This window comes from Dromiciops gliroides, chromosome 1, assembly GCF_019393635.1.
Source record: "Dromiciops gliroides isolate mDroGli1 chromosome 1, mDroGli1.pri, whole genome shotgun sequence".
NCBI classification, from domain to species: domain Eukaryota; kingdom Metazoa; phylum Chordata; class Mammalia; order Microbiotheria; family Microbiotheriidae; genus Dromiciops; species Dromiciops gliroides.
This window is the reverse complement of record NC_057861.1, coordinates 223,170,828-223,185,808: the sequence shown is the minus strand read 5'-3', so window position 1 is coordinate 223,185,808 and position 14,981 is coordinate 223,170,828. Positions and strand designations below refer to the sequence as shown.

At 37.1% G+C, this 14,981-nt stretch overlaps 1 protein-coding gene across 2 annotated transcripts in view; it reads left to right on the top strand.

Annotated features, from left to right (window-relative positions):
* VAPA (VAMP associated protein A) overlaps nt 1–14,981 on the top strand; it is a 71,628-nt gene that overhangs the window by 4,779 nt on the left and 51,868 nt on the right. Inside the window, exon 1 of one of the 2 annotated variants that reach the window (XM_044004327.1) lies at nt 12,081–12,144. The exons of the other annotated variant lie outside the window; for it this stretch is intronic. Within the exon in view, the coding sequence (XP_043860262.1) occupies nt 12,096–12,144 (49 nt within the window). The 5' untranslated portion in view covers nt 12,081–12,095. Of the gene's footprint in view, nt 1–12,080; nt 12,145–14,981 lie in introns of those variants that run through there. 2 annotated transcript variants of the gene reach the window in all.

The following is a 14,981-nucleotide window of genomic DNA, read 5'->3' as shown; positions in this document are numbered from 1 at the left end:
CTAAGGCACTATATAGGTCTCTTAACCTCTCTGGGCATTGAACTAGATGGGACCCGATGTCCTCTCTAAGTGAAATGCAATTCTGTGAACCAGTCTGTTTCCTAAACTATTGTAAAATTGAGGGGATTGGTTAAATGATTTTTAAAAGTTCTTTGCATTTCTAAAGAGCTAAGATTCTATGGTAGTTGAGCTTGAAAAGACAGGAATTTGGGGGGGGTTATAAAACGGCATAACTCTGGGAAGAACACTTGGTAGAACTTGGTATGAGTTTATCAAAGTTTGGGGTTCAAGTCAAGAGAAAACTAGGTGGTATGGTGCAAAAGTTAAGACCTGAATTCAAATCCAGGTTCAAAGACTTACTAACTAGCTGTGTGGACCTGGGCAAGTCATTTAACTGCTTTCTGCCTCTTTTTCCCTATCTGTAAAATGGGGGTGATGTTAAAACTTACCTCTCAAGATTGTTGTGAGGAAAAAATTACATATTTTTAAATATACAGTGCCTTCTATGTGCCAGGAATGTGATGTGCTTAGTGCTGGAGATGCAAAGAAAGGCAAGAATAGCTGCTGTTTAGAAGAGGTTTACAGTTTAATGGGGGAAACAACATGCACATGTACAAATAAACAAGATACATTTGAGATAATTAACAGAGGGAAGGCACTGACATGAAAGGAAAATGGGAAAGTCTTCTTGCAGAAGGTGAGATTTTAGCTGAGACTTAAAGTAAGCCAGAAAGCAAAGATGAGAAGGGAGAACATTTCAGGCATGGAGGACAACCAGTGAAAATGTTTTGGAATTAGGAGTTGGACTATCTTGTGTGAGGCACAGCAAGGCGGCCAGTATCACTGGATGGTGACTGAGTATTTAGCAAGCTTAAGAAGCTTATTAGCCCATGTGATTATTTTTATAAACACTTTTTTCTCTCAAGTTTTTTTTGACCCCACCACCTAAAAATGGATTTCTTTCCTCTTCCTCTTCCTCTTCCCCTTCCCCTTCCCCTTCCCTTTCTCTTTCCCCTTCCCTTTCCCTTTCCCTTTCCCTTTCCTTTCTTCAGCAGTTGGGGTTAAGTGAATTGCCCAGGGTCACACAGTAAGAGTCTGAGGTCAAATTTGAACTCAGGTCATCCTGACTCCAGGGCTGGTGCTCTCTCTACAGTTCCACCTAGCTGCCTCCAAAATGGTTTTCTTTAAGCAGAACTTTCTTTTTATTAGAAGGATTAAAAGACTGAAATTAATAAAGCTGAGATGGGGAGAATGTCATTGCCCTTTTATTGTCACCCATTTAAACATCCTTCCTTTCTTTTTTCTTTGGGCTGGTTGGGCACCATTGTCTTCCCCCTAATGCATGTTGATCTGTGTGGATATGAGCTGAAGTTACAGTACTTACCTTGCCCTTAGTCTGAACCAAAGGTCCTCAATCCCCCATCCTAAAACTTGAGGGAAGTGCTACTGAACATAGTCACAAACTTTCAGTTACTTGCAAATCATTTTCCTTTCCTTGTTTTTTTTTTTTTTTTTTGTTCTCACGAGCACATCACCTCGATTAAAACAGGGAGGAATTATTGGGCAAGAGAACCTTAAAAAATAGAGAAGCTAATTTTCTTTTTTGATGATTGCTGAGTAACTGAGTCACTTATTTTACTTAGTAAATGGGATTTTTTTTTTTTAATGTGAGGGGGTTGCTTTGGGTCAGGACCCATGTGCTTACATAATTCATTCCTCTCTTAAAGCAAAAATATTGGAAAGTTATGGGAGCAAATAGAGCATTCTACTTTGGGGTATATTTAAATTTTTTGGGAAAAAGGGGTAATCTTATTTATTAAAGAAGCAGAATAGTGATCATAGATGCAGTTATTTAAGTCAGATTTTTTTTCCCTGACTAAATGTAAACACTTTGGGGTAGGGATCTTGTCTTCTTTGGTTCCTGCAGGACCTAGCACATCCTAGCTCTTGATGTTTGTTGAGTTGAATGTAAAGTATACTAGGGATTCTTGGGTATAAATTTTAAAGAGCAGAAAGGTGGTTACTTTAAAACATCCAGTTAGGGAAACTGAAGGTTACAATAAGTAGGTCTTTTCATTTGGGAGCCATTAAATCTCTTTATACCATGAACTTCTGTGCTCAAGTTACTGATGGCAGTCGTTGCTATCTTTGAACTATGAGACTGAGGTACCAAGGTTTTAAGTGAGCCTTCCAAGTTTTAATTACTGAATGCTAGAACTTGGAAGAGAGCCTAAAATGCTAAATTCCTAATATATTCCTCTGTAAGCAGTATTCCTCCTATGTAAAACTTGTTTCCTAATAACACATTAATATGTTGTATATGTAAACAACTTTGTTACTGGAAATTTACGTGTTAGTAGGGCACATGATCTATCTCAAATGGGTGAGTTAGGTAATTTGTTGTTTGCTTGATCGTATGCGTGATATATTCAGGAAAGAATAGCCCCCCTGTTTACTTTTAACATTCACTTTTTGGGGGGGGGGGTGAGGCAACTGGGGTTAAGTGACTTGCCCAGGGTCACACAGCTAGTAAGTGTCAAGTGCCTGAGGCCAGATTTGAACTTAGGTCCTCCTGAATCCAGGGCCAGTGCTTTATACACTGCATCACCTAGCTGCCCCTCCCCTTGTTTACATTTAAAAATGACATTAAGTATTGATTCACCATAATTTTATAAAAGCAGATTAGTAAAAAAGATTTATCTTCAGTTTTCAATTCCATGTTCAAAGACTTCAGTGAGTATACATATCGACTCTGAAATCCAGATGAGAGTACTTCTTAGGCTTCTGTTATGTCAAATCTAAAAGTATGACATACTGAATAATGTATAGTGTTTTAGGGCTGTGCAGATAGTATTAACATTTTGCATTACAATTTAGAATAGCAATTGCTTGAGGTCAGATTTATCCTCCTGTCTTGAAGATCCTATATCAGAGTTGGGATACTGAATTTTTGTCTGGTACTCTGTCTCTTCACATAGACTGCACATTTCTGTGCAGGTTATTGTTTTACCTTTTAGGCTGATTGTGGATAATCTCCACCTCACCCCCACCTCCACACTCCCCATTTCAGATAGGCTTCACTTCAGGGAAGAACACATTTTTTAATTTCACAAAATAACACCATAGAATCATAGAATTTTGGAGTTGAAGAAGGGACTTTAAGATCCTCTAAGTTCAGCAGTTCTCAAATTTTTTGGTCTTAGGAGGATCACTTTATACTCTTAAAAATTATTGAGAACCCTAAAGAGCTTTTGGTTATATGAGTTATAGCTATTGATATTTTCCACATTAGAAATTGAAACTGATAATTTAAAAATTATTTTATCGTTTAAAATAATAAGCCCACTACATGTCAACATAAATAGCATTTTTTGGGGGGAGGGCAGTGAGGGTTAAGTGACTTGCTCAGGGTCACACAGCTATGAGTGTCAAGTATCTGAGGCTGGATTTGAATTCAGGTCCTCCTGAATCCATGGCCAGTGCTTCATCCATTGTACCACCTAGCAGACCCCGTAATTAGCATTTTAATGAAAAAAAAAAAACAACCCAAAACTTTTCAGATCAAAAAAACCATTTAGTGAGAAGTGGAATTGTTTTACATATTTTTTCAAATCTCTTTAATGTTATCATCAGCTTCTGCATTCACTTCTTGATATGTTGGTTTGTTTAAAGTATATGAAGTAAATTTGGCCTCACACAGTTATATAGTTAGACAAGGAAGTAAATATAGTAAATAAAGCAAATAAGTAAAATATAGTAAATAAAATAAATATATTTTATAGTAAATAAAATAAAATATGGTAAATAAGTAAAATAGTAAAAAAAAAGCTGCTTATTATTAGGAAAATAGTTTTGACTTCAAAGTCTGGGGTTCCCCTAGAGATCCTAGGATCGCATTTTGAGAACCAGTGCTCTAGACCAACAAATTCATTAGGAACAGTTTCAGGGAGGTGAAATAAATGACTTTTGTAGTCATGTGGTGAGTTAATGGAAGAGCTTGTAGTAGAAGGCATGTTTCCTGATATTCTTTCCCATATACAACATTGACCTCAGTATCTTTTTTTAAAAAAACACCAGTGGAAAGGATCTTTTCTAAGAAGCTATTCGTTGATTTTTGGCTTAAGATGATGGTATTGACAAATATATTGTATGTACCAACTGTATGAATCTTAGTTGATTAGCCCTATTCAGCCCTGTAGGAGTGTAGAGTTTTAGTTGCTAAAATGAGATATAATGCTGAAATATTTAAATAATTTAGGTATTTTGAAATATGTCATAATATTAAAGGGATTTAAAATATTTTATGACCCATAGTAGGCATTCATAAATTATTGCTGGTGATGATGGATTTTTTTGGATTTGGGACAATGGGACTGAAAAAGAAATCAAGTTCTTAAGCTATAGAAACCAAAGTAGAATAGTAATTGGAGTATTAACCGAAATGCTATTCTCTCTCCCAAAGCTAATGAACTAACATTAGTAAACAAAAAATTTCTCCTTAAACTTGATAAATACACATAATCATCAATGTGAAGCATGCATACATGTAGAACATTTGCATAGAGGGGCACAGATGTGACCAGGGAAACACATATGGAGCAACTTGTACCTCCAGTTTGCAAGGCAGTCATATCTTCTGGCCTGTTATAACACTGCTTTTTTTCCAGACCAAACTATTTGCCAGGCAAATAGTTTATTTACACATATTCTGTATCATACACTGCTTTGCCGGATGCATTGTCTCTAATGAATGTTACTCTGCCAGATTTCATTGTCTCTGCCAGGAACTGTTCTGCTTTGTACATTGTCTCTACTAGGTGTGTAGTTTCTACTTACTGTAGGCAGGTACATGATTTTGGAGCTTTTCCCTGCTTTTAGCTTCTGGTTACAGTTTAAAGTCCTTCATCATTGTGCTGTCTCTTTTTCATGGGAAGGGTGGACTCTGCCATGCTCTTTTAAATTTTTTTATCTATCTATCTATCTATCATCTATCTATCTATCTATCTATCTATCTATCTATCTATCTATCTATCTATCTATCTATCTATCTATCTATCTATCTATCTATCATCTATCTATCTATCTATCAGGATTAAGTGACTTGCCCAGGGTCACACAGCTAAGTGTCAAGTGTCTGAGGTCAGACCTGAAGGTCCTCCTGAATCCAGCTGCACCAACATGCTCTTTTAAATTCAAGTTCCAATACTTTTGATATTTTAATAGCTTTTAGAAAAGTGGCTGTACTTAGCTTGCTTTCCCACCTAAAGGAGTAGGCTTTTAAATTTCTTTTGAGGCTTAGCTAGAAGGCTTTCCAGTCACAGAGCCCCAGACCGCTGGATATGTTATTCTTCAAGCTCTATACTACTAATATAGTGGCAACGTTTGTACTAGGCTCCAGTGTGGCACTTTTGGTGAATAACCCTACATTAAAGTTCCATGAAATATGATTATTATACAAGTGCTGAATATATTAAACTTCATATAGATTTTTTAAAATTCTCATTAAAATTGTAAGATAAACGTTTGAATTGTTTAATTTAAGTTTAACTTGAATACTTTTTCAGTGATCTGGCAGATAATTTAGAAAATATGCAGTGACCAAAGGTGGGGTGGGTAGATGAGATTTTCTTGTGAGTGTTTTCTAATCTTTTTGGAACTTAAGATACCAGAGGACCTATGCACTGAAGGGGACATCTCATTTCCATTCCTTTGATTTTGTATTTGGCACCTCCCGAACTTAGAGCTTTTGCACATGAGTGCTTAAGAATTGTCTTTTCATTTTTCTCTCTCTATGATTTCAGTTTCTCTTTTAGTTATGTATGTCTTTGTGTCTCTTTCTCCTCCTTTTTATCTTCATAAATAACATGTTCGTATTGTTCACCTGTTTCAGTTGTGTCTGACTCATTGTGAACCTATTTGGGTTTTCTTATTCTTATTCTCTTCTCCTCTCTTCCCCCTCCCCCCTGCCCTTTCCCTTCGGGTCAATAAGGATTAAGTGACTTGTCCAGGGTCACACAGCTAGTGTCAAGTGTCTGAGGTGGCATTTGAACTCAGGGCCTCCTGAATCCAGGGCCGGTGCTTTATCCACCTAGCTGGCCCCCCTATTTGGGTTTTCTTGACAAAAATACTGATGTGGTTTGCCATTTCCTCTTCCAGCTCATTTTACAGATGAGGAAACTGAGGCAGACAAGGTTAAGTGACTTGCCCAGGGTCACACAGTAAGTGTTGGAGGCCAGATTCAAACTCAGAAAGATGAGTCTTCCTTACTCCACGACTGGCACTCTTATCTGCTGCACTCAATACCTAGCTGCCCTTCATAAATACATATCAACTCATCATATCTATACCTACTTAAAATTGAGTCAGTACAAAACTTCCCAGTGAGGTCTGCTTTAGTAAGTCACTGCTTGAGTAGTAAATAATTTTGTGTATGACATTCATGTAATATGTGGAATGGAAAATTGATACCCCACTTTATTTCTATTATTTTACTGTGTATTATTTGTTGTATATTAGTTGTCATATATTACTTTCCCTTAATGTGTGAGCTTGAACTCCCTCTGACCTAACTCCACCTATTAAGTTCCCTTCTTCAGGACTTTTCCAGATAGAAAATTCTAATCAGAAATTAATAACAGGTAAGTTGCATGTTCCCTGTTCTCCCTCAGAAATTGGCAACTATAGAGCTTTCTGGAGGATGTTAGTCCACCTTGTGATAAACTGATATAACTTGGGGTTTATAACCTTAACTCTGACCAATGAAAAGTGAGATATACCTTTGTTATGCCAGATTGATGTCACTGTTTATTTTTGGGTTCCTCTCTGTGACCATAAAAAGCTTTCTTCATTGTCAGATGCATCCTTGGCTACTGAGGAGCCATGATTCCCTTTTGTTGGCAGTTGCTAGCCTTGCTAATAAATAAGTTGGACATTCTTGGAACTTTATTGTCTCAGTTTCTCTTTAGTGTTGATTTTGAAAATCATGACAGTTGATAACTGTGGCAGGACCTGAGTAAGGGACCCTGATCCCCCTGGGTTGGCCTTTTAGAGGAACTTCTTAGAGTGCTCTGGTGACTTGACTGAGGAACTTCTCTGTGAGGGACTGTCCTGGAGGTTGAACTCCCCCTCAGGTTTGACCCAAGTCTTCCTAGTTAAGATAGGATCAAACTTCAGTAAGTTCTTTTAATTGAATTCAGGGATCCAGTATTAGCTTACCAGTTGGAACTCCTCTGAGAATCATCTTTGGGGAATAACAAATCTTTTCAGAAAGATTTAGAGGGACCTCTAGTAGTAGTAGCTAGAGGGACTGAAAGGCCTTCACTAGTTAATCCTTTTGGGAGTGCACTCCCAGGACATTATTGTATTCTCTTTATGCAGATTTTCTTGGTAAACATCTGGGGAAATTTGTAGAGAGAGGTTTACTGGGGCTGAGGCACACTCCTTTGGGACTCCTCAGGAGAATTATGGGACCTAATGATAGCAATAAAAAAAGAATGCTATTTGAAAATGAGAATGAGGGAGCAGAAGCATGCTACTAAATTGGGTGAAATTTGAAACTGTTAAAGATGATTATTTTGACCTAAAATTCCCTTTTTTGGGGGGGGGGATGGGGGTTAAGTGACTTGCCCAGGGTCACACAGCTAGTAAGTGTCAAGTGTCTGAGGCTGAATTTGAACTCAGGTCCTCCTGACTCCAGGGCCAGTGCTTTATCCATTTAGCCACCTAGCTGCCCCCCTAAAATTCCTTTAAATTGTGTAAAATATGGTCTAAACCACAACTTCCCATTTAGAAGGGGATAACTAAGAACAGAGATTTGCAAATTGGTCTCAATAAACCCCAAATTTAACCTAAAGGAGAGGACTTTTAGCTGTACATTAAAGATTCTCTTAAGAAGAGTAGAGTTGGATTTTGAGAGCTAGGGAGGATAAATTTGATCAAAGGTACTTCATTTTTCTCTGCTCTGAATTTTCAAGCTATGGTTTAAGGCAATGACTAGAGAAAGGGAAACTGGTATCAGTGAAATTTCACAGTAGAAAAATTACATTTTAAACTTCTAGCACTTGAAAACTGCCACTTTGAATCTTAAAGTGACAGACCCTGTCATTTAAAGTGCCAGGACCTCATAAATATTTAAATTAAATTAGAAGTGAATTACTGGCTTTTATTCCTTAATGGGCCCTCTATTCTTTATCCTGTCTTATTCTTCCTTCTAATTCTCCTCCTGATATGGAGAGTTCCTTCTCTCCCCTTTTCTTTTTCTCTCCCTACTCTCCCACTATGCAAAGAGTTTACATGCCCCAATGGGTGCCACTTTTTAGCAGGCCCAAGGAGTCTCCCTAGGCTTTTTGGGGGGACATGGAGGTTTGGGCTATCTCCCTTGATCCTTGGCCCCTACTAAGGGAGTTCCAGCCCCCTGTCCAAGCTATGGCTTGCTTTTCCACTTCCTCCTTCTACAAGGTCGTCTAGGACCTGTGCAGGAGGGAATTATAGAGGCCAAGCCAAAACCTCTAAGAATGCTATTACATTGAAAACTCCCTTTCAAGCACTAAGAAATTAGAAATCACGATTCTCTTATTGTATGCTTTTATTGTAACAGGAAGGGCCACCTTGTCAGAGATGGTTAAGAAGTGGAACTTTTCAAAGGTAAAAGGTGGCCTTAGAAAGACCATACCATCTATGGTCATTAGGTATATTTTGCTCTTTGTGTCTGACTTTTGATTTGATGTGCCTGTCTTATGTTGTTTGTGTAAAGCAGAATTACCTTTTCATTTGCCCTGATCAACCAAAGGAAAAAGGAACTTTAAAAGTCTTTTAAAAGGATCTTTTCCCATCTCTCTAACTCTGGCTAGGCTGGAAGGGTGGACAAGAAACTGGGAGAAGCAGCAAGGGGGTCTTTGTTCCCAGTCTCTAGAAGATGATGGTATTGTAAACTTAGAGACTAAATTTTGTTACTGAAATATAAATTTCTAAATTGTGGTTTGAATGTTTTTTAAAAAAGGAAAATTTCTTTTAGTATTAAACGTACTATTAGTGAGCAAATTTAATGCTGTTATAGAATCATATCTTAGACTTTTTGTCACTTTCCCCTGAGAGTGACAGGTTTATTGTTAGCATTCAAAGAAGGAAGGTGATTTCACTGATAAGAGAAAGGAGTTCATCATTTAGGTTGATTTGGTACTTTAAAAACTACCCATTATTAACACTTTCTTAATCAAGAATACAGAGAAGCCTGTTTAAATCAGGGATCAACCTAAGTAAATTCTAATTTGGAATAACATTTGTTTTATCCTTCTATTTGCTTCTGTTCCGCCTGAACAATTAATTACTATGAATGATATAACTGTACTTGTCTACTAGAGACAAAATCACCTGAAGAAAATGGAATGAACTGTACATTTCTAAGCCTTTAAGATAGTATTGCTATTGGGGGCAGCTAGGTGGCACAGTGGGTAGAGTGCCGGCCCTGGATTCAGGAGGACCTGAGTTCAAATTTGGCTTCAGACACTTGACACTAGCTGTGTGACCCTGGGTAAGTCACTTAACCCTCATTGCCCCACCTCCCCAAAAAAGATAGTATTGCAATTAATTGGTTTTGTGTAATAAAATTTTTACTACTTTTAAAGTAAAATTTAGTAGAACAAAGATTTAGTCTGTAGACAGTCTGGAATATGATTAGGGGAAATCAAGAATAGAGAAATTAAGAAAGTAGGAAAAAAGTAAGAGAAGTGGCAGATCAGAATATGGAAATAAAAAAAGGATAGTTTTGAAGGGCTTTAATGGAGGTCCACTGCAGGGATATAAAAAAGAAAGGAAGTTGGTTTAAGCAAGTAGTGATGAGAGAAGGATGAGTAGAAAATTAAAAGAAAGTTGGAGTTTGTTTATACAGACACAGTTGTGAATGGAAGATTCGAAAGTAAAGAATTTTGATAAAGGAGTTTTGAGGAAGGGTTTTGATCCCATTGAGATAAGAGATTTGAGGAATTTTTTTAGAGAAATGCCTCTTTGACAAGTACTGTATGTCTCCTTTTTCCAATCAGTACAAGATTACAAAGGAAAATTCACAGCATTTTTGAAAGGTTAAGCAGAAGTTTCATAAATACTAGTTAATTGATAAAGAAAATATTGTTTTCTTTTGTCTGTTGTAAATAGTTATGGTAGAGGCTTTTGTAAAAACTTTAGTAAGTAGCTTTTCCTGCTGAGGTTACTACTGAGAAGCCTCTGTATAAGGAGAAATGTGCCCTTTATCTTCCCTTTTAAGATGTCCCTGTGGGAAGTTTAGGAAAATAAAAGAAATTGATTTGGCTGTTTGGGTTATTTAAAAGTAAAGAAGCAAAGTAAAAAAAGAAGTAAAGAAACAGTTATGGGAATCTGGGTTTGCTACCACTAACTTTTTGAATGGGAGCTAACTGAAAACAGTGGACCCTTGGGAAAAAATAAGATTTAAATATTGCCATTAGTAATTATGAACCCAGAATTGATTTGGATGAAATTTTTGTTCTGAAACTAAAACAACATGTTCTTTCATTTATATCTGTAGAATCACATAATTGTGAAGCTTATTATACACAGTTGCTGCTGGCTGGTAGAAGAGGATAAATAATAAAACATTTAGACCTTACATGAATTAATGTATATATAATATATGTTTTGGTAATGCTTTGTCTCTTTGAAAAGTGCTTTTTAAAATTAGCAGAAGTCAGAAAATTGCTGATACTTATCAGAAATTCAAATTACAATTGAGAGATCAGAAGTTAAACATTTTAAAGTACTACAGAGGTGCAGGACTCAAAATCTTTAAATTAAGCTTTAAAAATAAGAAAAAGCCTAACATGTGGTAAGCAGTATATAAACTATTGTTGAGTTTAATTACTCCATGCAGGATTAAGATGTGACTAGTGTAAAAGGTAACAAGATAAATGATTTTCTATGTAAGAAAATTTGGAAATGCATTTCACTTGATATTACTTGATTGGTAATAAGTTTTAAATACAACATTGTGTATGTTATTATTGTATTTCTAAAATCTTATATTGTGAAAATTGAGAAACCATTTTGTCAGAACTGCCAATAGAAAGATAACTTACTTCTTTATCTGGAGCTTGTTATCAATTGAACTCTTAAAAAGAATTGACAAAAATGTTTAAAAGCTGTTAAATATTTAGTGGGGTATATTTTGTTTTAAATTATAAAATAATGACAATAATAACTCACCATTGGGAGAAGAGAATAACAACATCCTCTTAGGAGATCCTTGTCTGCGAAGTTTCTTTGGACTTCCTGCTTGAGCTAGGTCATAAGATCTACCAGCCTTGCTGACAGCATGTTGTGAAAGTGCTCCAGTTTGAGGAGTTAATTAGGCTCTCTCCCAGCCAAAGTGGAAAAATTGACAAATTAACTTTAAAGAATGAATTCATGGGGCAGCTAGATGGTACAGTGGATAAAACACCAGCCCTGGATTCAGGAGGACCTGAGTTCAAATATGGCCTTAGACACCTGACACTGTGACCCTGGGCAAGTCACTTAATCTTCATTGTCCCGCTCCCGGGTCCCGGTCCCCCCCCCCCAAATGAATTTTTGAAATGGTATGTGTTAATAATTAATATGTAATGAAGTTACATTTTATCAACTGTATATGTGAACCACTGTTCACTATGAATAAAGCTCCAGAATGAAGTTATTCTTACATGAAGTCTCAATAAAATAGCCTTAATAAATATTACGGCATGGGGAAGCTAGGTGGCGTAGTGGATAAAGCACCAGCCCTGGATTCAGGAGAACCTGACTTCAAATCCAGCCCCAGACACTTGACACTTAGTAACTGTGTAACCTTGGACAAGTTACAACCCTCATTCACCTGCCAAAAACAAGCAAGCAAACAAAAAAAACCCAAATAAATATTACGGCATGAGAAAAATAATGATAACCTCTCTTTAAGCTGTGATGCAAGGTGAAATTTTCTGGGACTTTAATTTTATGTAGTTCAGAGTTTTTGATTTCAGGTATACTTGTAGAATTGCAAAGCTAATAGCTTGCCATTCAAGAGGAATACCTTGTGCTGCCCAGAGGGACTGCAGTCTGAGAACTGCTACAGGTGGATGTCTAGCATCTGGGAAAAGTTGAGGGAACAACCTTGGAAAGGCAAAGGTAAGAATCCTCTTGACTCCATTTCCTGAGTATGCTATTTCCTGTCTGAATGAGAAACTTTACCACCTGGTTAATTGAGCCTAGCTTGTACCTATAAATACTGTGGAACTTTACTGTTTGATTGACTGGCAGACATGACTCATGCTTGAAATAAAATAGAGCTAAGGGAATTTTTTCCCCTTGTTCTGACTTCGTCAGTCTGTGCTTTTAAGGAGTTGGTCTTGATATCATCATTACCATGCCCTTTTCTTTTCATAGCAAATTTTTATAATCAGGGCACACCAACAGTGGAACTCTGTTAATTAATAGATAACCACTGAAATAGAATCTGAGTTAATATCATAGGATGCAAGTATGATAGATCTTACTGTGTTCAATCTGAATTTGATGAATTCCTAGCTTTGCCCCCACCATAGTTATATATTCATGTTAAATTCTTGAAGTATCCCATTCTTTCAGAGTGATATGGGTAGGATAACCTCCTAAGGGGAGAATTAGGTGAGGAATATTAGAAAAGTTTGCAAGCATTAGTAAAAATTTCCTAAGAAGTTGTTTTCTTTAAAAAAAGGGTGTGTGTGTGTGTATACACAAATGTATATGTATGTGATTGGCTTATAATATTTACAGGCCTTGAGTATATTTTAAGTAACAAGTTCTCAAAATTGGATTGAGGATCATTTTATACAGACAATTCTCATTTTATGTAAGTAAACCATTCCTTAGACCTCTAGTAAAGCAGTTTTTATATACTGCAAATTTGCCTGTGGATGTGGGGAAGGGAGAGAAAGGAATGGCACATGGTTCAAGGACATGTGGGGACCAGGGATAGAGAAGTGAGAGGAGGAGCAGGAACATGTGAGGCCAGGGACAACTAAGTGGGAGCCTGGCTAGAATAGAGAGGAAGAACACATTGGGGCAAGGGAGGGACACAGGTTTGGGGGCCAAACAGGGATACAAACAGGAGAAGGTATGTGACATGTAGGGGCTGGAAGAAGAGGCCTGCAAGGGCTGGAGACTTGGGTGGGTGCTGTGGGGCAGAGGTTTCCTCTCACCACTGGTGGTCATCTTTCTGGGATGCCAAGGGGCAGGAAGTGTACAGTAAAGTTAACATAGGTATTTTTTTAGAATGTAGATTTCCTTCAGAATTTTCTTTACTTAAAGTTGAATTTGCATAATGCAACTTGGTGTAAAGTAAGAATTTTACAGTTTTATCTGCTGACATTCAGTTAGTAAAGTTCTGCAGCATTTATAGACTATAAGCTAGGCTCACACTTAACCACACAGGGACATTTCTTGTTCAGAAAGGAAATATCGTGCTTGGGAAACTGAATTAAGAGGATTCTGCCTTTGTCTTTGCAAAGTTCTCCCCTCAACTTTTCACATCCACTTCTAAAATTGCATTGATGATTGAAATTATTTTCCTATTTTGAAATCTCTTTCTGATAATTTTAAGAGAAAAGAGGGCTCATAGATTCTAAGATTCTTCCTTCATTCTGTCCACATCAGGTATAGGATTTAGGTAAAGATAGAAACAGCAAGTGGTATGTAAAAACAAATTCTCAAGTTTCAGGTGATGTACTTATAGATCTATTGTTAACGCAAACTCAATACAATTTAGTACAGCCTTCTGAATTTGGTATTTAGAAGGTTGTACTTAAAGTTTGTATTCAGTTTTCCTACATGCTCTTGGAACTGGAGAGACAAATCTGTCTGGAAGGAGGACCCCCTTCAGAGCTGTCCTGGGAATTTCGTTTCAGAAACACATATGTTGCTTTTCAACTACATCAAGAATTCCTAGCAAACTGGCAGAACTCAACAAAGGACTTTGTTAATACCCTCACTTCATTTTCTCATTTGCTTTTGTACCAAAGGTGACCATGCCTCAAAATTTTTGTCAGGGTGCTGGTAATAGGCTTTAAGTTGTTGAACAGATCACTCATTTTTGGTCTTAAGAAATTGTGCTAAAATTCTTTCACTGCCCAGTATTGCCCATAGCCCTCATTACTTAATCTACTTATTGGGCCCCATAGATTTTGGGTCTTTCACTAGTCCTGTCAAACTACCTCCAAAATCATGGGCGCCTCTTCCTTTTCAGCTACTGAAACATGAAGGGATGATCCCCTCACTCTTACTCACTGCCAGTTTCTCATGGGGCCCTACAGTTAGGTTCCTTGGATGTTCTCCTGACCAGGAGGCATACTAACCCTGCATTTCATAGTTTCTTCTAGTCCTGTGTAAAATGTTGCATTTAATTATTGTTTCCTTTATTTCATGATGTGTATGTGTATCTCCCCTCTCAGCCTGACTACATATATCTATAATCTTCTCTTGCTAATTTAATTCCAATGGATGATGATCATGCCTAATTATATTACTTTGGTTTATACATGGTGATTCATGGGAGACATATCTCCCAAGAAACAAGGGGGAGAAATGTGGAATTGAAAATTGACATCCCACTTTATTTTGTATTTACTGTGTATTGATAATCAGGTTGTCATATATTACTTTCCCTTAATGTGTGAGCTTGAACTCCCTCTGAACTCTTTAAGCTTGTAGCTGTTAATTCCTATCCATTAATTCCACCCATTAAGTTCCCTTCTTTAGGACTTCACAGATACAAAATTCTCTCTCTCTCTTTTTTTTTTTTGTGGGGCAGTGAGGGTTAAGTGACTTGCCCAGGGCAGATACAAAATTCTAATCTTTATTCTAATCAGTCTTTCTATACAGAATCTTTACTGTTTTTCTCCATAGTTCTTAGTGTTCACCATCTCTAGAAATTTGTATGACTGTTTTTATTTGCATACATATTGTGCCCCCTAGTGGAACATAAGCTC